The sequence below is a fragment of the Epargyreus clarus genome, unplaced genomic scaffold (genome assembly GCF_041222505.1).
Source record: "Epargyreus clarus isolate Ecla_fem2 unplaced genomic scaffold, WU_Ecla_fem_2.2 ptg000012l, whole genome shotgun sequence".
Classification (NCBI taxonomy): domain Eukaryota; kingdom Metazoa; phylum Arthropoda; class Insecta; order Lepidoptera; family Hesperiidae; genus Epargyreus; species Epargyreus clarus.
The window spans coordinates 8751149-8775009 of NW_027332220.1; the positions used below are offsets into that span (position 1 = coordinate 8751149).

Sequence of the window (23861 nt, forward strand, 5' to 3'; positions counted from 1 at the left end):
TCTAATTTTATTACTATCACCCTCATGGTATAAAAGGAGACAAAGTAATAACGTAATGACTTTATAATCTGTAATGTTTGTTTATATAAAAATGTTGTAACCAACTGCAATTTACAGTTATGTACTTTTTCACTGTTTCCGTTTTCTTAATAAAATGTTGAAATATATATTTTTAATTTTATTATTTAAACCTGATGTTTCAAATTCTCAAAATATATTTTTCCGGAGATAGTGTTGGCAATACAAATTTAATAAAAAAACAACATATTTCTGCGACATATTTTATTCTCATTATCAACATGATACAGATGTTATGGCTTTGTATTCAAATATTCTATTATAATAAAAATATTAACAAATTATCTTACATCCACTTGAAATATACAATTTCTAATAGATCTTACAAAATACTCTAGACCACTACAAGTCAATATCAAAAGCAGTACGCTCCTCAAAACAGCTAACAACTGACATGAGTCACATGAATACACTTTGATAAAAACTTGAGTTCATTTTTAACACTTACAAAGTTAATAATTCTCCACTGTTCCTACGTTAAGGCATTACAAACAAGTTTTATAGCTTGTGCAGCAAATTAACGGATCCGAGTGCCGACATGCTACTTACCAGTCGCCATTACAAGTAAGTAATTTTTAGAGATATAATCCAACGTGTACGTTTATGAAATATTATCTTTATGAGGTAACTCTGACACACGGTCAGCAATACAAAAAATAAATATTTGGGCCGAGTTGTCGTATGCAAGCTAAATGCATTTTTTTTGGTTTTAAATGACAAATCAAAAAGCGAACCATTATTGAACTTTTTTGCGGTGACGCTGCAGCTCAACTTTGATGATTAAAAAAGCAAAATATGCATTCTTTACCATTTCATATGAAATCTGTGACTATTTAAGAGATAGAACTATAAAATAATGTCACTGATAACGAGACGAAGCAATGATGTCATTGGCCGAGACGGCTGCTGGAACTTACAACTTGGGTCCAAAAAGCTACGTTCGTCAATGTTAAAGGGCTGCTAATCAATGATTAGTAATCAGCCATCGTAGTCAATATAATTTGTTATAAACTGGAGTACTGCTGTTAAATGTGTAAAATAGTACATTACAATACGAGGACGAAAAATTTTTTTCTGACAAGTGTGAGTTTGCAGGCCGAGCCGCAGGCGAGGACTGCAATCACACGAGTCAGAAAAACATTTTTCGTCCGCGTGTTGTATAAAATTTTATATTACGGGGTCGGAAATGGGGGTTTTGCGCACGCGAAGCGTGCGTAAAACGTCGATTTACGCACGCCGTGATATAAATATATTTATATACAATTATCATATGTACTTATTTTTTTTGGAACAATTGTGTAAATATTTGGTGTATATTTAGACCCCCAGCGATCTGTGACCTAAGATATTTCGTCTTTTTCATTTATTAGAATCAGACATAAGAAACTTGTGCTTTTGTATGCGATAATGATTATTAATTATGAAATAATTTACCTAAGTAATAGGAATACGAATGTTAGTTCACCCCATGTGCAGCTTTCTTATGATTTCTTTCAAATTATTTTGGGAAAACCGAAGTAATTGAACTGTTTCTAGACTGACCATCCACCTTATCGATATGGTGATAAAAGTAATATTCAAAATGTGATTACACCTTTAAAGACTAACTCGCATCGAGTGAGCTTTTAATGCAGCCAATTTTGCCATGTGGTAAAATATTGCTGAAGGAAATACGAAATTTTAAGTGAAATCAGAAGTTACTTAATTTTGCTACTGTTACACAGGCAAATAATGATTTTAACTTCAAACTCCCATAAAATTTACACGCAATTAGACATAAGAATTTCTACTGAGATTTCATATGGCCATGCCTTCAAAAATACATAAAAAGAAGAAATTTCCACATTACCTCAAATGCTAATTTTTTACTTACTACGAGTACTTCGCATTGTAAAGGCCTAATAGTTTAATCCAAGTCACAAAGAGAGCACAAAGTATTGTGATTGTGAACTTCAGGTCACACAACGATAGCTGTGTCGTTAACATTCGTCGAGAAATGGATATCATAATTCATGGTATTGCCAACGAACCATATTCTAAAACTTATATCACTATCATGCCGCATTCCGAAAATATATAGCACTGAATTTCAATGCATGGTTAAAATAATTATTACATACAGATCATTTCATGCTAGTAGGTTAACAATATTCCGACCAAAGAAACAGTTGGCACAGAGGTGGAAGTGTGTTGTTTTGTTAGAAAGAAAGAGGCATTACTTCTTGTTTCAAAATAATATAATTTCCTTATATGATTAGAAGTGGATTCATTTCATCTCTCGAATATCGCAAATTTAAATTTTTCGACGTAAAAACATTATTTTTGACAATATAACAGATATTTTCACGAGCTCAACTTTATAAACAAAATGTGAACTTACTTGTAATTTATTTGGACTGATAAACATATTACGTTAATGTCCGAACAGTTAACCTCAACCTTAGAAGAATAAAGTACACATATTTAATTATGTTATCTATAAAATACGACTTTACCAAATGCACTAAGCACACTTTAACTTCGTTGTTATATTGCGGAATTCATTTAAGAATTTCATGTTAATTAAAATTAGTTCTCACGACGTCATGTATATGTTTAGAAATGGCTTTCTCAGGCCGTTCGATAGCTAGACGCTAAATCAAAGTTGTAAAGTTACAGTATTGTAATTTCACTTATTTCGCGTTAAAAATTCAAAATGTCGTATTCCGGGATTAAATAACATATTTATAATTTCATAAATCATTCAACTACCTTATAATACGTACGTCGGATCCCGAGACTGTTTCGCGCACCCCAAACAGTTGAGACTCTTAAAATAACTTATTTCTCGCACGCTTCACGCACTATCGGCTGTAACTTGACTGTGCTCGTCAATAATCGCCGCAAATTCATTAAATTTTACGTAGATGGTGCTAGTGTTATATTATGTAACATTTTGTGAGATAAGAATATCATTTCTCACGAAAATGTTATGATACTTTGAAAAAAAAAGCGATATTTTAAGGATTAATAAAAAGGATGCCAGATTTTGTAGAACTAGCGCGACTCCGTATTGAGGGAGCGTTATATATTTTAATATTTGACATAGGTTTTAAGCTATATTTGAGTTATGCTGTTTATATATATTATAGTTTAAGTGAAAAAGGAATAAATATGTTAGATTAATCTGTTACACTTTACTTGTTTATTTTTTTCATAATCGTTGTTGCAATTCCTCAATGCAATACGTCCAACCATTACACGTCACGAACGTTTTGGTACACATACGATCAATGTACACTAAAATGATTGTGGATCGTCACTATAGTCGAAAAACAAACAGTTTTACTGAGACTCGTATCTGAATGTAGCAAGGATTGTCACCGTAGTCGAAAACAAACTTTGTTTGAGGGCCTCCTTCCTGTCACGCGAGTTTACGTCGGCGCCCATGTTTTATGCACGTGATTTAACTCGCCGGTAGTCTCTCGATGCCTCGCGTGTGTGGGCGTCAAAAAAAAATTATGAAAGTAGGATGCGAGCGGCACGTACAATTCGTACAGGCGGGGCGCTAACTCGCGTGACAGAAAGGAGGTCCGCAACTCGCGTTAGTAGCGGAACAGGCACGTGCGCGATACCGCGTGCTAGGCAACGGTGCGGAAGCGGCCCACGCGCTAGAAGATATCGGGGCAGGCGGCCCGATTCTGACGCGCAACCACGCGGGGCGGGCGCAAACTCGCGGGACAGAAGGCAGGTCCGCTCGCGTCGGTAGCGGTGGAGGCACGTGCGCGTGATACCGCGTGCCAGGTAACGGGCCGGCTAAATGGCGCGCTAGAAGATGTCCGGGCAGGCGGCCCAGTCCTGGCGCGCCTTGCAGTCCCAGTAGCGGTGCGTGTAGAGGTGTCGGAGGTGCGCGTGCGCGGGCGCGGCCTGGCGCGCGAACCAGGCGGGGCGCGGCGCGGGCGCGGGCGCGGGCAGGCCGCGCGCCGCCGCCGCCTCGGCCGCCGCCTCCAGCTGCCGCCGCGCGCCGCGCTGCTTCTCCTCCAAGCGGAGCTTCTCCACGTTCGCCTCGTCCCATAGACCCTACAATACGAATACCGATTTAATTATATGATATCGAGTAGTGCAATGCGACACTTATATCCGAGGTGAAGCTGTTATCGAAATCTCATTCGAATTATATTGATAGTGTTAATACATTTAGACCCCATATAAATAAAAACCAGTTTATAGCAAAACAACATCAATCAAAGTCTACTAAAATTTTCTTATGAAATCAAAAATCTTTCAAAAATAAACATTCATAAATATACACTTGAAATAGCTGTAGCGATAGTACCTGACCGACAAACCGTATTAATTATATAATATTAACATTCAAATTTTATGAAAATTAATTAATTACACATACATTTTGTTATATCCACATTTACTTTAAAAAAATTCATTATTACCTCCTCCATAAGCCGCTGATCAGGCCGCAACCGCGAGTCCGTGGGCGCAACGCCCTCCTCCGGCTCGTTAAGCTGCGCCGCTAACAACGTGAAGTTGTACCACCTGGGGACAATTAATCAATTAGTCCTTGTAAACGTAAAGCCATATAAAATAGATTATAGTCCGCACCAAACTTCTAGTCCGCTCTGAAGTTGTTGCGCACAGATTTAGTTAGCATATACTCCGTAACGTAAGGGACACTTCCGCAGCTAGCGGGCAGTGGACGGTTTCCAGGAGGGTCCCGCGCTGTCTGCGTCCCACTAATAACTGCAATTTGTTATTACGATGCGACTCATTTCTAAGTTCAGAGCCAACTAGCAGTTTGGTGCGGACTCTACAGATCTCGCCGTCCGCTCGTCCCCGACGCCCCCTCCACGCGGATGTGCCAGTGCCCCGCAGCGGCTGAGACGTCACTCACCTGTCGGAGTCGGGCGGCGCGGGCACCCGCTCCCAGGCGAGCACGAACTTGCCGGTCTTGCACACGGTGTTGTCACCGGCGCCACTGTGACGTCACTCACCTGTCGGAGTCGGGCGGCGCGGGCACCCGCTCCCAGGCGAGCACGAACTTGCCGGTCTTGCACACGGTGTTGTCACCGGCGCCACTGTGACGTCACTCACCTGTCGGAGTCGGGCGGCGCGGGCACCCGCTCCCAGGCGAGCACGAACTTGCCGGTCTTGCACACGGTGTTGTCACCGGCGCCACTGTGACGTCACTCACCTGTCGGAGTCGGGCGGCGCGGGCACCCGCTCCCAGGCGAGCACGAACTTGCCGGTCTTGCACACGGTGTTGTCACCGGCGCCACTGTGACGTCACTCACCTGTCGGAGTCGGGCGGCGCGGGCACCCGCTCCCAGGCGAGCACGAACTTGCCGGTCTTGCACACGGTGTTGTCACCGGCGCCACTGTGACGTCACTCACCTGTCGGAGTCGGGCGGCGCGGGCACCCGCTCCCAGGCGAGCACGAACTTGCCGGTCTTGCACACGGTGTTGTCACCGGCGCCACTGTGACGTCACTCACCTGTCGGAGTCGGGCGGCGCGGGCACCCGCTCCCAGGCGAGCACGAACTTGCCGGTCTTGCACACGGTGTTGTCACCGGCGCCACTGTGACGTCACTCACCTGTCGGAGTCGGGCGGCGCGGGCACCCGCTCCCAGGCGAGCACGAACTTGCCGGTCTTGCACACGGTGTTGTCACCGGCGCCACTGTGACGTCACTCACCTGTCGGAGTCGGGCGGCGCGGGCACCCGCTCCCAGGCGAGCACGAACTTGCCGGTCTTGCACACGGTGTTGTCACCGGCGCCACTGTGACGTCACTCACCTGTCGGAGTCGGGCGGCGCGGGCACCCGCTCCCAGGCGAGCACGAACTTGCCGGTCTTGCACACGGTGTTGTCACCGGCGCCACTGTGACGTCACTCACCTGTCGGAGTCGGGCGGCGCGGGCACCCGCTCCCAGGCGAGCACGAACTTGCCGGTCTTGCACACGGTGTTGTCACCGGCGCCACTGTGACGTCACTCACCTGTCGGAGTCGGGCGGCGCGGGCACCCGCTCCCAGGCGAGCACGAACTTGCCGGTCTTGCACACGGTGTTGTCACCGGCGCCACTGTGACGTCACTCACCTGTCGGAGTCGGGCGGCGCGGGCACCCGCTCCCAGGCGAGCACGAACTTGCCGGTCTTGCACACGGTGTTGTCACCGGCGCCACTGTGACGTCACTCACCTGTCGGAGTCGGGCGGCGCGGGCACCCGCTCCCAGGCGAGCACGAACTTGCCGGTCTTGCACACGGTGTTGTCACCGGCGCCACTGTGACGTCACTCACCTGTCGGAGTCGGGCGGCGCGGGCACCCGCTCCCAGGCGAGCACGAACTTGCCGGTCTTGCACACGGTGTTGTCACCGGCGCCACTGTGACGTCACTCACCTGTCGGAGTCGGGCGGCGCGGGCACCCGCTCCCAGGCGAGCACGAACTTGCCGGTCTTGCACACGGTGTTGTCGGCCGAGGCGCTCGTCACCGGCGCCACCTCCACGCGGCTGTCCCAGTGCCCCTGCAGCACGTAGCGCGGCTGTAACACACATGTAACACATGGTTAAAAAAATAAAAATTTTAATTGTAATTCAGGATGAGTTCAAAGTTGTTATACATTAATGTACTACAAAGTAATACTAAACATTTGGCTAAATATTAAAATTGTATAGCATTAAAAATACTTTATGAAATTCTTATCCAATCAAGCTACGATACTACTAAATGGATTAAAAAATTACAGAAAAGGTAATAAATAATTTATTCGATTTGGTACTTCCTAATAGCGTAATTCATTAAATTACGACATTTAAAGGTACCAGTATAATATTAACTAGCACAACAAACTGTAACATGGCGATAAAACGAAAATAAACATTCCCAAGCCAACAGTTGGTGACAGTTCAATGAATAGCCTCATAGATTTTTTAAAAGGTAGAAGCCTGTTAGCATACTGACCACGCCCTGCGGGTCCTTGACGACGCCGGTGACCTTCCGCTGCGTGTCCTTGCTGAAGTAGCCGTAGGGCAGGTACTTGACGTGCGCCACGTAGCCCGCCGCAGGGCCCGCCTCGCCCTTGATGTCCATGTCGCCGTGATTGTCCACCCATAGCTTGCCCACTATTATGTTGTGCACCGTTGTCGATACCTTTAACGTACACCGAAAATATACGTTCTTATGTATTATTCCAAAAATAAGAATATAATTTAGATGATTGTTTACTACTTAACACAAAATTGATGTCATATTTTTGACCATAATCTAATATATAAAAAATCAAATGCAAGCAGGTCAAGAAAATTTATTGAGTTACTCATTCATCTAATATGTTTACCAAGTTTACAACAATTTCCACTAGATAAGTTTTGTTTGTCACTGTAGAAGAGTGAGTCCACAGATAGATTTTGCTTCTTTGTGATTTTAATCCCTTACAATGTTCACGGGAAAAGGAAAAACGAAACCACCATTCTACATTTAATGTGTATATTGTGTATATGTGTCCCACTAAAAATATTTCTTCCTAGAGATGACTAACCTGGTGACATACTAAGGAGCTATCACGTGACTTCATACTTGCTTATTACGTGGTGGCACACATATACCTTAGTCCAATAGTAAGTGCTGCCCGATGCCTTGAAGAGCACGCAGCAGAGCGCGTCGGGGTCTATGGAGATGAACTGTCCGCGAAAGCGGCTGCTGACGGCCACCTGCTGCGCGCAGTGCCACGCGCCGCCCTCGCAGTGCAGCGCCGACGTCGGCGGGTGGTGCAGCACCTGCGCGCACACACACTCACCCGCACGCCCCAACCCTATCCGCACCTGCTCGGGAACCACTTACACCTGCATGACCGCACCCCGTGTCGCATCCGCACTTACCCATATCCGAATATCCCCTTTCTGTATCGCGCGCATCCGCTAGGGACCTACTCGCTCACACCTTCATATCCCCGTCTCTGTGTCGCACCCACACACTCGAGACTTACCCACACCCGCATATCCCTTTCTTGTATCGCACGCACCCGGTTGGGAACTACTTGCATACACTTGCATGTTTCCCGTCATCATGCCGTACGCACTCGCCCGCGACTACTTACACACACCCACACAAATCCCCGTCCCTGTGACGTGCGCAGCTGCCCGGAAACTACTTACACACGCGTGTGCGTACATATCCCGGTCCCGTGTCGCATAAACCCGTTTAGGACTTACTTACACCAACATGTCGCTTCCTCGTATCGCACGCACCCTCTGCCCACACACACGCTCGGAACACTCTGTAACTCTTACTTACACACACAAACCCGCACGTCCCCGCCCCGCATTGCACCTACACGGAAGATCCTTAGAAACAAGCGCATTGCTTGCATGTCCCCGCCGTATTAGAAGTAACGAAATAGGACTGTGTGACAACTGTATTGAGTATCAAGTAGTTAATTTCTTTGTAATTAAGAGTCATTTTTGGTAATGCATTTGATTATACATTGTATTGTGTCACCTTGACTCGTGAAGCTTCATAGAACAGCTCGACCGCGTCTTTCTTATATACAGACACCTAACCTTAAAACCAAAAATCGCATGCATAAATTTTGAAAAACATAAATACCTTTCTCCAGGTATATTTGTTGCCGGAGTTAACGAACATAGCGGACGCGCTGCCCAGGGGGATGATCTGTAGGTATTTGCCCCTAAACTTGGTGGTCATTGTGAACTCCTGCCAGCACTGCCAGCCCGCCTGCCCCTCGCAGAACTGCGCCACCATGGGCGGATGGTGCGACACCTGACCACGCAACCCAAATTTTGTTATTCCAAACATTGTCCAAAAAGGTTTGTGTAATTTAGGATTTTGGTAACGAATACAGGCAATAGGGTAGGAGAGGCGTTGCAGGGTTTTATTTTGGGATTTGTAGAATGGAAATGAAAATGTTGTTGTATGAGCTGGGTGCTGAATAGGGCTGGATGATAGGAGAAAAGGCTATTTTAGGTAATATTAGGTTAAATACGTAACACATCAATTATGAAGAGACTACAGTAATTATCAATAATAAAGCTTTGCAAACATTAATTTTAATAAATACAATGCTGAGTAAACCTTTTTTAACACATTAATTATTTAACATTTAACTCACTTTCAGTTTTACTACAACAGAGTACAAAATTTACAAATTACTATCTGAGACTATATTAGTAATCGTGAAACTGGCTCTGTGTTCATAAGTACAATGTAACTGCTTGTTTCATTGGCATTAACTTGAAAAAAGAAATGTAAATAATGGACATCTTTTTAATAATAGAAGGCTAAGTTTTTTTAACATAAAATTTACGTGCAACGTGACTAATATTGTTACCTGTTCGGATATTGACCGCCACCCTAAATCCGCCATTCGGTCACACTCGAACGTCTCGCCCAGCAGAGGATTGAAGGGTTTATTTGTTCTGAAAAATTAACATAACACTGGTTATTGAATCAACATTGTAAATCATACCTTCAGAGCTCTCCTACATATTGGTAATTATTCCTACATATTTGATTTACGATTCGTACTCACATCTCAATTTCATTCAAAAATTATTTATTTATTCCGTATAGACATTTCCCATTCACTACATAAGTTGAAAATGTGGGAATTTTGAAATGTGGCGATTTAATTTAAATTTTTAAACCAGTTCCGACAGGAATTATCAATATTTCTCTTAACAGAAATAACTGAAAAGTGGAACAAAAAGAGACCTATTGCGTATTTTTCAATAGCTATAGAAGTTATGAAACAATTGTTTGCGTTGATATTTTTCTATAACCTTAAAACATATGTAGATTTTGGGTGGATGTATGTGTATAATGGATGTTAAAACTTATATTTTATAACATGATTTAGTATATTAAACTATTATCATATCCTATTTTACATATCACAACATTATTGTAGGTGGTAGAACCCTTTGTGGTTCGACTCCGGCGGCACCACCGCCACACCTATTTCTACCTAATAACAGCAGTGCTAGGCGCTGCTGTGTTCCGGTTTGAAGGGTGTGGTAAGGGAGACAGACTTTTCTGAGGCGTTCCAGCTTAGTCCTCAGGGGTAGCGGCGCATCTGTGGCCGACCTCAGGTAGGAATATCTAATCCTTTCTGGGGTTGATTACAGATGTCCATGGGCGGCAGTAGCCACTTACCATCAGGTGGACTGCATGCTCGTCTGCTACTCTTATATTATAAAAAAAAAAAAAAAAAAAATATGTTACTACTTAAATGCCTAAGCATACATCTAAATATTATGACCAAACAAAGTGAAAAGTAATGCAAATGATCTTATACTAATGGCTGCATACAATATGATGCAATTCGATCAGCTGACCTGCAGGCAGTAGTGGCGTACGAGGAGACGGTGAATGCGGCGACGTAGGCGAGCTGCTGCGCGGGGTCCGTGAACTTGGCGGCCTGGTCCAGGATCATCGAGTACTCGTAGTCCTCCGTCAGCCGCTGCAGCATCGACAGCGGCTCGCTAAAGTTCACCGGGATTGGGATCTTCGATAGCTCCTTGCCTGCACACAGTTTTATGAAATTAATTTCCCATTGCCCATGGACATACTCAGGGAGGTCAAAAAGGGGGGTCATTACCCCCCAAAAGCTGTCGAGTCCGACTCGCATTTGGTCAGTATTTTTCTTTAGAGGAGAAATCCTAAATGAATTCTTCTCTCCCGCGGGGGTAGGCGGAGAAGATATGCCGGACTTTACAATAAATACTACAATATACATTTAAGAGCTACGATCGCGCCTGGCCGGTAAGGGGGTCCAGGGGGATCCATTTCCATGTGAAATGTGTATAATAGGTATGTCAATGAAAAAACCCAGAACCAAGAACAAGTTTGTAACATTATATAAGACCATTTCGGTAGTACACGTTACGGTCCAAACGGCTATGCACCTTGAAAATAATCCATGAGACGCCCATGAGTATGTCGTTTAGATGATGGCATGTATTGCCATATAAACACCTGTAATCAATCTGAAGATTCGAATACTACTTGTGGTTAGTAAGAGATTGTATCGCTATCATTAACATTGCTCATATTAAATCATTTGAACATTTTTTTTTTTAATTACTGTATTAATTGATGACTCCAAATAAATTAATATTTTGTGTTCATTTTCTTCTTTTATCGTATATAGAGTTACTAACAACCGTAACACATATTATTTCTACAAATAAAAACTGAAAGAAACTCTTTTAAAGTCTATTCAAAACACCATTCTAAACAATTAAAAGTAGTTTTGTAATTATGGACTCTTTTTAACTCGTTTCTTATGTCTTTAATTAGAAAAATAAACATGTTTATCCTTATATCGTTAACATTTTTTGTATGTTTTTAAATATATTGTAGCTCCATAAGTATTTAGACGTTACAGAACATAACTAAGTTATGCAAACTTATTTAAATGTAAATAACAGCCAGATCTGACACTCACAAATAAATACATTTTCGTATTATAACCAATACACCTTGAAATTAGCACATTAGTCATGCTATTGAACTTGAAGTTTTAAGAAATGTAAAGTAACAAGCAATGTCATATAATATAATGAATTCGGATGTGCTACTTGAATATGTATGTAAGACAATACGACTGTTAAGTCGTGGTCATTCCAAATTTCGTGTAAATGGTTGTATTGTAATATTTTAGGATTTAAATGGTGGAATGAAACGGCGTGCGTATGCGGGCATACTGTACGTCTCAGTGGCGTCGTCAGTAAGTCGCATATCTTCGCCTGCGAACGATGCTTTTTGCATTTCTGGGGGGGCGAGGGATATTTGCCCTGGTGATTTTTGAATGTCCCTGGACCCCCTCGGTCCCCCATTATCACATAATAGCCTGTTTCACACTTCATCCGTTACAACGCGGCAGTTGTGTCATGGGTGTCTTAAAGCTCCAAAAAGACCAAGAATACCTAGACTATCTAAAATACCTAGATCCCGGAACAGATCACTTAGAACAGATCGAACCCGGGTGACCGCTCCACTAGTCGGATTATTTAGAACCACGATTATTGAGCTTATTAATTCCACGCCACGGACAGCGATATGGTGGGAGCGGGGCATGGTCCCGCTCCCTCTGCTGAAAGCTACGGTATAAGACGGATGAGCGTGCGATGTTTACAGTGTGACGATACTTAGGTGAAACACGCGCAGTGCAGTTACCTATGCAGTTCTTCATGATGGACCAGAGGCTGAGCGGGTAGTTGGGTTTGTCCGGCACGCGCGTGCGCCGCGCGCGCCCGCCCGCCGCCTGCGACACGTGCGGCTGCAACACACAACACCCTTAGCCAAACACTTTAAAATCCTTTTTGAACGTTAATTGTTGTTCTTTTTAAGCTACACTAACGCATTAGGCTTTATACTGTAATGTTAGATGTAAGTTGTGAATAAATAAATCGAATATAATAGATTAATGTACAATCCGTCGAACAACGACGATTATGTAAACGCTGCGTATGAATATATACGCATAATGTCTTATTTAGATTAACGAACAATCCATCGAACACTGATGGCTATGTAAACGCCACGCAAGAATATAGACGCATAATCATTTGATTCGCTAGTAAACCAACTCCATAAGGAGATAGATCATGGCTTCTTGACTACTACCAAATATACCTAAATATTCGTCTGTACTCGGCGAGTATCTTCGACATAAATATTCCATTTTTTTAAAATAGTGCTAAATATCTATATTGTTTAACTTTTTATAATACAAAAACTGTAATTTCTTAATCAAATGATATAAAAAGAGTTGTATTACGTTACGTCTTACTATTGTAAGCATTGGTCACACTGAAAATCTCCTTAAATTCATCTCCATGTCACATTGCTCTAATTGGTCACGGAATGCGGAAAAAATTCTAGTAATTAAATTTTGTATAATCATTTATAATATTCTTTTATAGTTATGTTTTGTAATAGGAAGCTGATAATTTGTAAAAGGTACATTGAATCATGACAATCGTTATCAATTAGGTTACTAATGGGTTAATTAATGAATTCATTTGGTTATCAAATCGGTTTCTGTGAGTGTGAATATGAACCAACAGTTTATATTACACTACATTATCCCTAATTTTTACTTAGCATTTAAGAATTAAAAAGATTTAACTTTAGTTTTTAAGTTATAACAAATAACATCCAACTTCTTGTAAGTTAGTATTGTGCATTCCACTGGGCGGGTAAGTGTTCCTCGCCGCTCCTGGACATTTGTAACCAACTTCACTTAGAAAAAAGGTTCATCATCATGAACAATCCATTGCTGTCCCACTGCTAGGCACGGGTCTCCTCTCATAATGAGAAGGATTAGGCCATACCCATAGTCCACCGTGCTGGCCAAGTGCGTATTGGTAGATTTCAAATACCTTTGAGATTTTTTTTTAGAATCTCTTATGTATTCAGGTTTCCTCACGATGTTTTTCTTTACCGTTTAGCATGTGATCATTAATTTTCTAATATGCACATAACTTTGAAATATCAGAGGTGCATGCCTGGGATTGGAACCTCGGACCCCTATCGAGTGGCCGAGTTTCTTAACCACTAGGCTTTCACTACCCTATCATATACTGGTTTTACCAACTTTGAATTGAGCTTTAAACATCAATGCATTAATATGTCACCGAATACAGTGGTAATAATTAGAGCTGATCAGCTGACTCACCCATACGACGATGTCCTGCTCCTTGCCGGGCGCTTTGCTCGCGGCGGCGGCGTCCTCGCCGGGCTCCGCGCCGCCCATGCTGCCCTCCGCGCGCTCCTGGTCCTCCACGAATATCACCTGACACCACCACACAATTCAGTACCCCACACACACACACACACAACACTTGGGAAATCTACGCTCCCAAGTATACCACAATAGATCTTCAGTACCCCACAGATATCACTAGTGGAGTACAGCCTGCTCTCGATTGCTAAGATTGCTAATCCTTTCGCTAGTTTAAACAATCATGTGTAACAGAACTATCAAAAGAAGTTATCGAGCCTTATATGTTTGTGTATGTTGTAGAATATATCCAGCTATTATATATGCATTTTTTATTATAATATATATTTTTATTACTCTTGTTGCCTGATTTATACCCGCTAATGTACTTAAGGGCTCGAAATAGTTTTATTCAATAATTTTGTCGCGCGACGCATTTATCAGCCAATTAGTAACACGATTGACAAGTACCAAAATCAACGGCGCGGTGAATCGCCAATTACACTTACTCTAGAGCCTTCCGGCCTCACGCGGCTATATCCCCACTACTACTGACTGCTACAGATCCGTCACGGCGACTACATGTACTAATTGTGTTTATTTATCTGGCTTATTAGCCTCATATTCTCGATTTCATAGGTACAATGTAACGAATAACTTTTGTCAATAAATTCTAGCCTCAAATATGTAAAGCAAGCATATCATACAACAATATAAATCAATAGTAAATTTTAAAAAATCTGAATAATTTTAATATAACTATTACTTACATACATTAATCTATGTTTGACTAGATAATGCCATTGTGTTTGATAGTTATTACTATTGTTATCTACTTATGCTACTCTTGGGAAATAGTCATATCCGTCGTCATTTCATGACTAATACCAGAAGTAAAACAATAAAACTTTACTCATCAATACCTAAGCTCTTACCTGCTGAGTTTCAGTAACAGTTTCGCCCTCAGACTCGTCAGAACTTTCTCCACTCTTCTCTTTGTTTTTTCTATTTACCTGCAAACAACAATTACGAATTTTTAACATATAGAATAATGACACATAGTTTAACATTGAATGTAATGATTAACTATAATATGACAAACAATAAGTTTTCACTGGTCCATTTATTTGAACAAGTGTGCACAGTCATTTGATTTAATCATCAAGGCTATTAAATGGAGTAAGTGAGAATGAACTAAACTAAAATGAACATGTATAAAAATTTATTAGGTATTTTTATTGTAATGTAATATCATATCATACCATCATCTATAGTTGATTTGGGTAATGATTAAACTTACAATTACTGTGAAGGTCATGGTCAGCTGAATTTTAAATCATAATGAGAGGCATTCCATTGAATGACAATAAATAAGGTCATAAGCCTATTATATAAAATGTGAGGGAGGGAACTGGCTATAGCTGCTGAAATCAAGTGGAATCTGAGATTACTAACAATAAAATTTTGTACCACCGGAATCACAACAAGATATGCAAATCAAAATTCCATGACTACTTCAGAATATTTTACATATTTGTGCAGATGTATGATCCATAATGAAATATTTTGCGCATTTTTCGCTTTGTGAGATTTAAGCCTTACTGGAATTAGTTTACGATTTTAAAGAAACTGATTTTCAAAAGTTATAATGCTTATTTATAGTAATATATTTTTTGCCTATGTTAGCATGAACATGAAAGTAATGTTGACCAGATTTTCACATAGACTTACATGTTTAAAAATCTTATTTTAACGTGAATACAAAAGAGTAATATGTATAGAGTAATACTTACAGGCACTTTAATTACAAATGAAGTTTTGTCATCCATGGTTGAGGTAACGCCCTCTTCCACTGCATCAAAGAACTCGTGATCTTCATCTTCAGTTTCGTTGCCCTGTCCACTACCGTTACCCCCTGTACAAACAGTATATTATTGTATTATATTTTTATTTGCTACAATATTTTGTATTATATAATGTAATATAATAAAAGTCCGGTTAAATATCAGATGTTTTTAAGATATACATCAATTTGTGAAAAGACAATCATTAGATTGACAGACATTATTTGTTCTATTTATAGTAGAGTATATGTTAGATACATAATTAAATGAACAAGATAAGATATATCTCTTCAAAGGGCATGTATCTTATACCTAGAAATCAGCATTTTGAAAAATTGAGTTTTAGCAGCATATACAAGAAACAATTGATAGCCTTAGTGATACAATAAAAAAATATTCAATGATGAAATGTCATAATCATAAGTGAACACGTGATGAGATATTTGAGTTAACAACTGTAGAAAATAATGAATTAGGTACATTTCAATTTTTATTAATGGATTATGAATGACAAATAAATAATTTGTTGAAACTTATGCATTCAATGATCACACAAATTACACACAATTTGTATACATCTCTTTTCTATAATCCTTGTTCTGTTTTTGTATAATTCTTAATACAGGAAAACGTGAAGCAAATTGTAAAATATCTTCTAGAACCTACATTATTCATCAACAATTTTCCTACAATGAACTTTTAATGAATGATTCTTGCGCTACACACGACACAAATAGATACATTAGAACATTACTTGTAAGTTCATGAAGTAATACAGACAAATTTGAATAATATGACAATGTAATCAACATTGATACATAAATATTGAGCCCTTAATGAATACAACCGCAAGATAATTAGAAAACTATAAACAAAGCATGATACATGAACACAACTCAACAGATTAAATAAAGCACATTAACAATACAGATAATTATTATTCTAATTGTTTGTCAATAATTTGGTACATCACTTTGATTGCTTGGTGTTGGATAAAATATGTTGATTATGTAGTTGATGCACCACTGAAACGCACTCGTCATTTCCCTCTTGATAAATTATTGTATGGGTGGTACATATACCTACAAAAAAGATTTAACTGGCATCTGAATAACTCTGTACAGAGACTAAACAACTAAAACTACTCTTGAATAAAAATACCAGTCTCATTCTTATTTGCTATTATCTTCTTTATCATTCACTCCTCGACGTTAAGCAATTTGAGAGACTTCTATCTAGAGCTAATGGAAGCCTAAATATGCTCCACCATTATGTTCCAGGCTGTGATAGAAGAGTCGTTAGAAATGTGACTTCTCAATCCAGAGTTCAAAGGTACTAGAAACTTCTGTCTTTTCAGTAATTTGCATATTAGAAATTTATAATTGCTTGTTTAATTGACAAAAAACAAGAAAAACTAAGTTATAAAAAGTTCTTGTGAGTGTGTGAGTGTACCGACACACACTAGGAAATTTCAGTGGTCTATTGCCAATAACTTTCTCACTTTAAGAGAAGACCTATATCCAGCAGTAAGGCAGTTATGCATTTCTGATAATGATGTTCCAATGAGAAGTAGTGATCATGAATACTGATAACATTAAACTGTTTAAACAAAAAAAGGAACTTAAATCGTCAATTGTGTGACTAGCTTTGCAAATATTGCTAAATGCTAAGTTGTGCAAAGTAATTTGTTGTAACAGTGTAACATGGATTTCTGCCAAGTAATACACAATAAAAGTAACTCTTGCTAAATAGTTGCATTACTATGAATAATATTGGTACCATTTTGTGTAATGTCTTTGCCACCAGTGTATTAAATTTAGCTTTGTGGATAAAGATGTAAAAATACTTATTATTATTTATGTGTTTACATGTACCTATAGCCACACATGCTCATCACCACACATGTTTCCTATATTAGAACAAAATATTAAGCACATTTATAACAAAATAAGTATAGTTCTATGGAACTGTTACAGATTATTGTGAGATGTGTTTGCGAAATATGTTGCTTTTATGAGTATTCGTACATTTATCTGCATTGCCTGCTTTGTTGTATTGTTTACAAGTTTCACAACACTTAATGTCGTGTATATGACAGAGCATGTGACTATTACATGGAACTAACATCAAGCCAAGTGCTGTGGATATTTGGGATGAGATTTGGAAGCTCGCAAATTAAGTTAGTTTAGCATTCTGCACTAACATTAGCGAGTGGGACGCAGCCACTCTCTTATTAACTTACCGCCCATGACGTGTGCAATGCGGCGCTAACTATTCGTCATTGCAAATAACCTAACGTAGATACAATAGTTGTTTGCCAAGCCGCTAGATACACAAGGCCAAGATCACTAAGCACATACTACACTACATCACCGCCACGAGTCGTGTACTCCTGTGGCGTGAACTCATCAACACACGTAGAAAGCGAACGATAATTAGATCAAAACAACCTCATACCGATCCTATGTAACGATGTTCGTAACAGCAAAGTAACCTTGGCAATTTCTAAAAGACGGGAAAATTGCAAATTAAAACCTATTACAAAAAGACTATCCACACTAATTGGCTTACGTACCACAATAAATAATCAATTTTTATAACACATTCCACATGACGCTATATTAACTGCACTGTTTAAATTTCACTTTATTTTTATTCAAAACTGTTTTTATACGAGAAATACGTATGTATTTTATTTGATCTATTTCTGATTTTTCGTCAGCCCGACAGTAACCAGTTGTCAACTCGTCAAGTGTGCGTTCCGTTTTACGAAGAATTAATTTATTCATCCATCGAACGATCGAACATATTATTATTTTAAAAATAAAGAACGAAAATATTTATTTTTAAACAAATCCAAATGATATTTTAGGTGTTCATTTTAAAATTAAATTAATAATAACACGATGTGTATTAAATAAAGATAAAATATATTCGAAGCACAAGTAAATTTAATGTTACAAAAAAAATAAATAAAAAGAAATGTATTTAGGAAAGGAAGATTTGTAAAACCTCCAGAGGTCTGCTCTGCTTAGAATTAAAAGGGAATATGCTGCAGTGATAATGATACCGTACGCCTAATAAATAGCAATCTTCCGTAAACTATCAATTAGAGGCCATATTAGATGCTATGAGTTAGACCCTCTCTGTGGTTAGGCCTTTTTTACATGATTATGGAAATAATTAAAATTAAACATCCATATCTGTGATTGTGATTGAATGATTATGCTAAATGTAATAATCGTGTTTTGCAATTTACAATTCACGTTCCATTTCACTCATATAATATAATATTTAATTTATAATTATATAAGTGAAATTTAATATAACATCCATATTATGGATGTTATATTAAATTTCACTCACGTGCAATTTATAGTTATTTTTAATGAAATTGTGAAAAGTTTACAGTTGCATATTTATAATATGTTGCATATAAAAAGTTAGAGCTCACAAGCGGTTTTCAACCGCACTCGGCGTGACTGCGGTAACCCAATACACGTAGAATGTGAAAATGCAGAAAAAAAATCAAATTATTATAATTTACGCAGCGCGGTTTATACCGCCGTTTACGTGGTTGTATAAGCTGCATCGGCAAATTACTTGTACAACCCCGCTTACTACGGTCATCCGCTATCGCTACGGGCGCTAACTAACAGCAGAAAAACTATTTTCATTCATCCGACGTTATTTCTAAGCAGAAAGTAAATTGCGAGAGAGCGTATCTTTCGTATTCTCGCAACTACACGATGACATAACCATACATAACTGTGGCGATTATATCACGCATATAAAACAGTTATCGTTGCAACCGCACCTAGTGCGGCTGAAATCCGCCTCGAGTGCGGTTGAAATCCGCCCCGTCAGTTCTTAGCCTTATAGTAGCTGTTCATAAATGAAAATTCGCTGACGAGGATAAAAGCCTTACACTGCCTCGGGCTAAAGCTCGAGTGATAACGTAATCTCTAAATTGAGATTAGTTATCTGATAAGATAAAAATATTGCCTGCCTCTGACGGCTTTTTTTGGGAATACAAAATTTCGCATAGGTATCGCATCTTTATACGAAGCACAAAGAGTAAATTAATGAACTGGTAATATTAGTAACATATGTGACAAAAAAATAAGCTTTTTTACCTATGGTTTTTACATTCATATCACACAATATATATTTCATTTCCTTTCTTTTTCGTCAAGCGTCTAGAACCCAAACTACGCCTCTGATAATAATACAATACAGTCCATGATTATGTCCAAAAGGAAAATATTACCTACCTTACCTTTATATTACTTACCTTACCTTGTTTCTTAGACATTAGTCTATAGGAATCTTCTTGCTAGAACCTTATATCACTATCGTATAAAATAAAAGCAGAGATAACAATATCCAAAAACTGCGTGATTTTATCAAGACAAGGTTGATTCGTATCGCATATCGCATCCTCTTCCTACAAATATAGTTATGTTGTAGGCTCGACGCGAGTTCGGCGGTGTGGCCTTGCGTTAATCCGGGAGGGGCGAACTTTGATGTCATTTTATCACTATTTATTACCCTTTTATTTATCTTAACTACTTATGAGGTAAGGAAATTATTTTAAATAATATTGAGTATGATAATATAAATTTAAAAGACATAATACATGAAAGCTAGTCTCGGTGGAAAGTTATAACAAATATGAAAGCAAAGCAATAGACCTCTATAACATTTGCTCTTTAATCAATAACAAAAGGAACATATGGGCAATGCAAAGATAAACAACATTCAGCTGAATTGTTTGGTTCACACTAATTTGAGAATAAAATAGTAGAACATTTGGAATAATTTAATTTTGTCCCCATCATTTGGTTGGTCTTGAGTACTTTACACTTGATGGAGATTTTACATCTATGAATATATAATGCTATAGAATCTATAAAAAAGCGGAAATGTACTTACGTACGCTCGTAAGGAGTTATACTTCTTTGGCATGATTAATAAAATAATATTATGTGTTACTTAGCGGGAGCAACTTCATCCAACACGAAAAATAAACTGTGACGCCGAACATGCGGAAAGAAGCATAACTTCAGCATAACACTTTGAAAGAATAAATCTTACCACTATGCGAGGTATTTTGTCCCATGGCAGTTTTCTCGAGGCTGTCGTGTTGTCTCGCGAGCTGCTCCACCACCTCTTGCAAACGGATCTTCTGCTCCCTCTCGTGCTGCAGAGCTCTACTCAATCGTGCGCTTGACGCCGCTGCCGTGCTCATGAACTCTGAACAGGCCTAAAACAAAGTTGATTTTTAATAGTAATACTAATAGCATTTCAATTGTAGTAGTTGTTCTTATGATTGAAGACTGAACTTACTTTTTCGGAAAAGTGGCATTTTTTTGTATGTGACATGGCATACATACAAGTCCGCTATTTTGAAAAAGTTACATTTTGGCGGCCGAAGGTAAGTGATTACAATCAAATCGTATTCAGTGATGAAATATTGTAAATGATATACCTGACCTTATACTAATTTTCTCAAAAATGTAGAGTATAATATGTATGTATATAAGGTTTGACGCCGAAGGTTACAAAATGTACAAACTTACATTCATCATCGCATTACAAGATATCCGGAAGAGCGTGGCACGCTCAGACACTTGATTTGTGGTATCAGAGGGTGGTATTTCCAGGTCGACGAGGGATCGCTGCAACGCCGCCCCATGTCGCGCCACCAACTCGGAACAAGTCCGAAGGTCGTGGAATCTCGCCGCCAGCTCCCGGGCGATCCCCCCAGCGTCCTCCCCCTCCCCATCCCCAGAACCAACCACCACCACCCCCCCTGATATCTGGTCTTCGTCGTCGTCCGACTCCTGGGCCCGACTGTAGTATTAAACAGTGATTAACATGGCTTCATTAAGTACATGGTTTTTGTTTTTTTTTGTGCCAATATTGCAGTTAAATACTACAGTGCAATATTAAATATTAGTTATTAAAATTTCAAATTGAAGAGACATAACAATGTTTATCATTCTTCAAAATGCTTTGCAAAACCCATTTATTACTTCCACAATTATTTTGTGTTGTATGAAAATATTACATCCAAGATGGTTTAAATATAGATCCACACCTTTTTTATAATACTTACTTGTGGTTTAAATTAGCTGTATGATTTTTAAAGTGAGTTTTTGCTTCAAATTTAAATAAATGCTCAATGTCATTTTACATGAATAAGTAAAGTGCTAGAATGTGTATAATAAGCAATTTGATTATTGTATAAAAGCTGAACAATTAAGTAAAATGTACTTCTTAAATAGGTAATAAAATAGCATGTCTTATTCTATATTAATACTACAACTACTGATTACATCGCAGAAATGGTGGTGGAATACACTAACATTAGCCAGAATATAATTGTAAAACAATCAAATACCATATAGATGTAGAATAGCCTCCACCATTTCAAATACACTTGACTAACTAACACTAACATAGCTTTCGCTTTAGCGAGCTCCAGTGCGGTCACCCAGCTTTGTCGCTCCACTTCATCGTGCGCTCGGATGTGAAATGTCTGAGTGCCACCATTGCTGATCACAAATGTGCATGAGTCCGCCGTGTGGATCAAAGCCCCCAGCAGGGATATTGTCCCGCGACACGTATGTGCCATCTCTGCTTGATTTCTGCAACATTTAAGAATACATTTTATATAGCTCATTTTTTACATCAAATGATTATGGTCCTGATATGATGCACTGGTTGGTTCTCAGAAGGAGCAGGTTTTTAGGAAATAGTCCACCAATCTAATTTGTTTAGTGCAATTGGCACACTTCACGCACCTTTAAGAACTTTTTTATAGAACTCTCCTTCCTGCACTCTTATTGACAGGCTGAATTTTAACCACTAAGCCATCACAGACTTTAGTTTATTGAATAAAGTGCATAATAATATTTATGGAAAATGTTTGTAATATAAGAACAGCCTTTAGAATTTTGATATCATGTGGCATATTGGAAATTAATTATAACTTGCTTTCACTCTTTAAAAAATGCCTTAGCCGAATCCTTCTCCACCGAATCATAAAGAATTTGTGAAATCTACCAAATAAACCTTGTCTGTTATGGTACACCATAGCCTTAAAACTCTCGCAGGCGTTCTATATCACAAATGGACTCACTAATGGGTTGAAAATGACTCCTAAGATTAAATTTAATATCTGAAGAAATTAAGTTAAGTTGCGAAGTAGTTTTAATCTTAACTTAATAGCATGGATTTCCGCAAAGTAACGCCTGATACAATTAACTATCTGAAGAAATACCATTATAAATTTATCTAAAATTACAACTTAAAATATTTCCCACTACTTTCAATATTTTACCTAAATTCTACTTACTAGGATAATTATTGTATGTTTATTATTAATGTATGCATTTTACAGAATATTACATACTACGTAATGTAGAATGAACAAGTAGAATGTTATATATTTAGTAAAACATCTATATAAAAATAAAGAAGCATCTATATAAAAATGATACAGTAAAAGTATTTATGTAAGTGAAATAGTTCAGATGTGTAGTACCTTAATTCTTGTACCGTGTTCCCCATAAAAACGTTCTAAGCCATACCATGCTGACATAACTTTTATTGACCCATCATTACATTTGGCATAACATGTTTGTTTAGAAAAATGACTATGAAAATTATTTGATATTTTCTAAAAAAATATTTCCTACGCACATATCGACCCCCTGAGGATATAGTAAAGAAACCCCCAATTGAAACGTCTTATAAGATTTCTATTAAAAATTATCCAGAGTTTTATACTGTACCTGTAATACGATAGAAGACCATTTGACAACACGAACCATCTCCTTTGATATCCTTTTAGATAATTCGTCCATTTGAAGAGCCATCCCTTTTTTTCTGGATCGCCAGCCACCGGCTGACCCTTGGGCACGATTACGTCCGACATTTCTATTTATTTAATGAGTTTCTGTAGACGAAAAGGACATAATACTATAGACATTTAGCCACGTTCGTCATCCATCAATTCAGCACCGTGTTCCCGTGTTGTTAGTTTGCAACAAAAAAAAGATACAGTGTTGTCCTGTCATAATAATCTTTACCAATGTTAATCAATTCACAAAGAATTTAAAATAAACAATTAAAAAACGAAATCGTCTTTTTAAATTTTATTTACATTCTCAAAAGCTCTTTTGATATATATTTTGT

The 23861-nt window shown here is 38.9% G+C and overlaps 1 protein-coding gene across 3 annotated transcripts; it reads right to left on the reverse strand.

Annotated features, from left to right (window-relative positions):
• Positions 1 to 267: 267 nt before the first annotated feature.
• Osbp (oxysterol binding protein) lies at positions 268 to 23720 on the reverse strand. 3 transcript variants are annotated; one of them, XM_073078450.1, is made up of 15 exons: positions 23459 to 23720; positions 22115 to 22309; positions 21239 to 21512; positions 20754 to 20922; positions 15606 to 15727; positions 14748 to 14825; positions 13768 to 13884; positions 12264 to 12366; positions 10421 to 10607; positions 9415 to 9502; positions 7673 to 7843; positions 7029 to 7217; positions 6467 to 6609; positions 4509 to 4611; positions 268 to 4137 (listed from the first exon to the last, which is right to left on the reverse strand). In XM_073078450.1, exons 1-15 carry the CDS (start codon positions 23599 to 23601, stop codon positions 3886 to 3888), a joined length of 2334 nt encoding a protein of 777 aa, XP_072934551.1. In that variant the 5' UTR covers positions 23602 to 23720; the 3' UTR covers positions 268 to 3885. The 3 variants fall into 3 exon arrangements, with proteins under 3 accessions (XP_072934551.1, XP_072934552.1, XP_072934550.1); XM_073078451.1 differs by lacking the exon at positions 7673 to 7843 and adding an exon at positions 8673 to 8846 and having other exon boundaries at positions 22121 to 22309; positions 23459 to 23718; XM_073078449.1 differs by lacking the exon at positions 7673 to 7843 and adding an exon at positions 8673 to 8846 and having other exon boundaries at positions 23459 to 23718.
• Between the last annotated feature and the right edge of the window lie 141 nt (positions 23721 to 23861).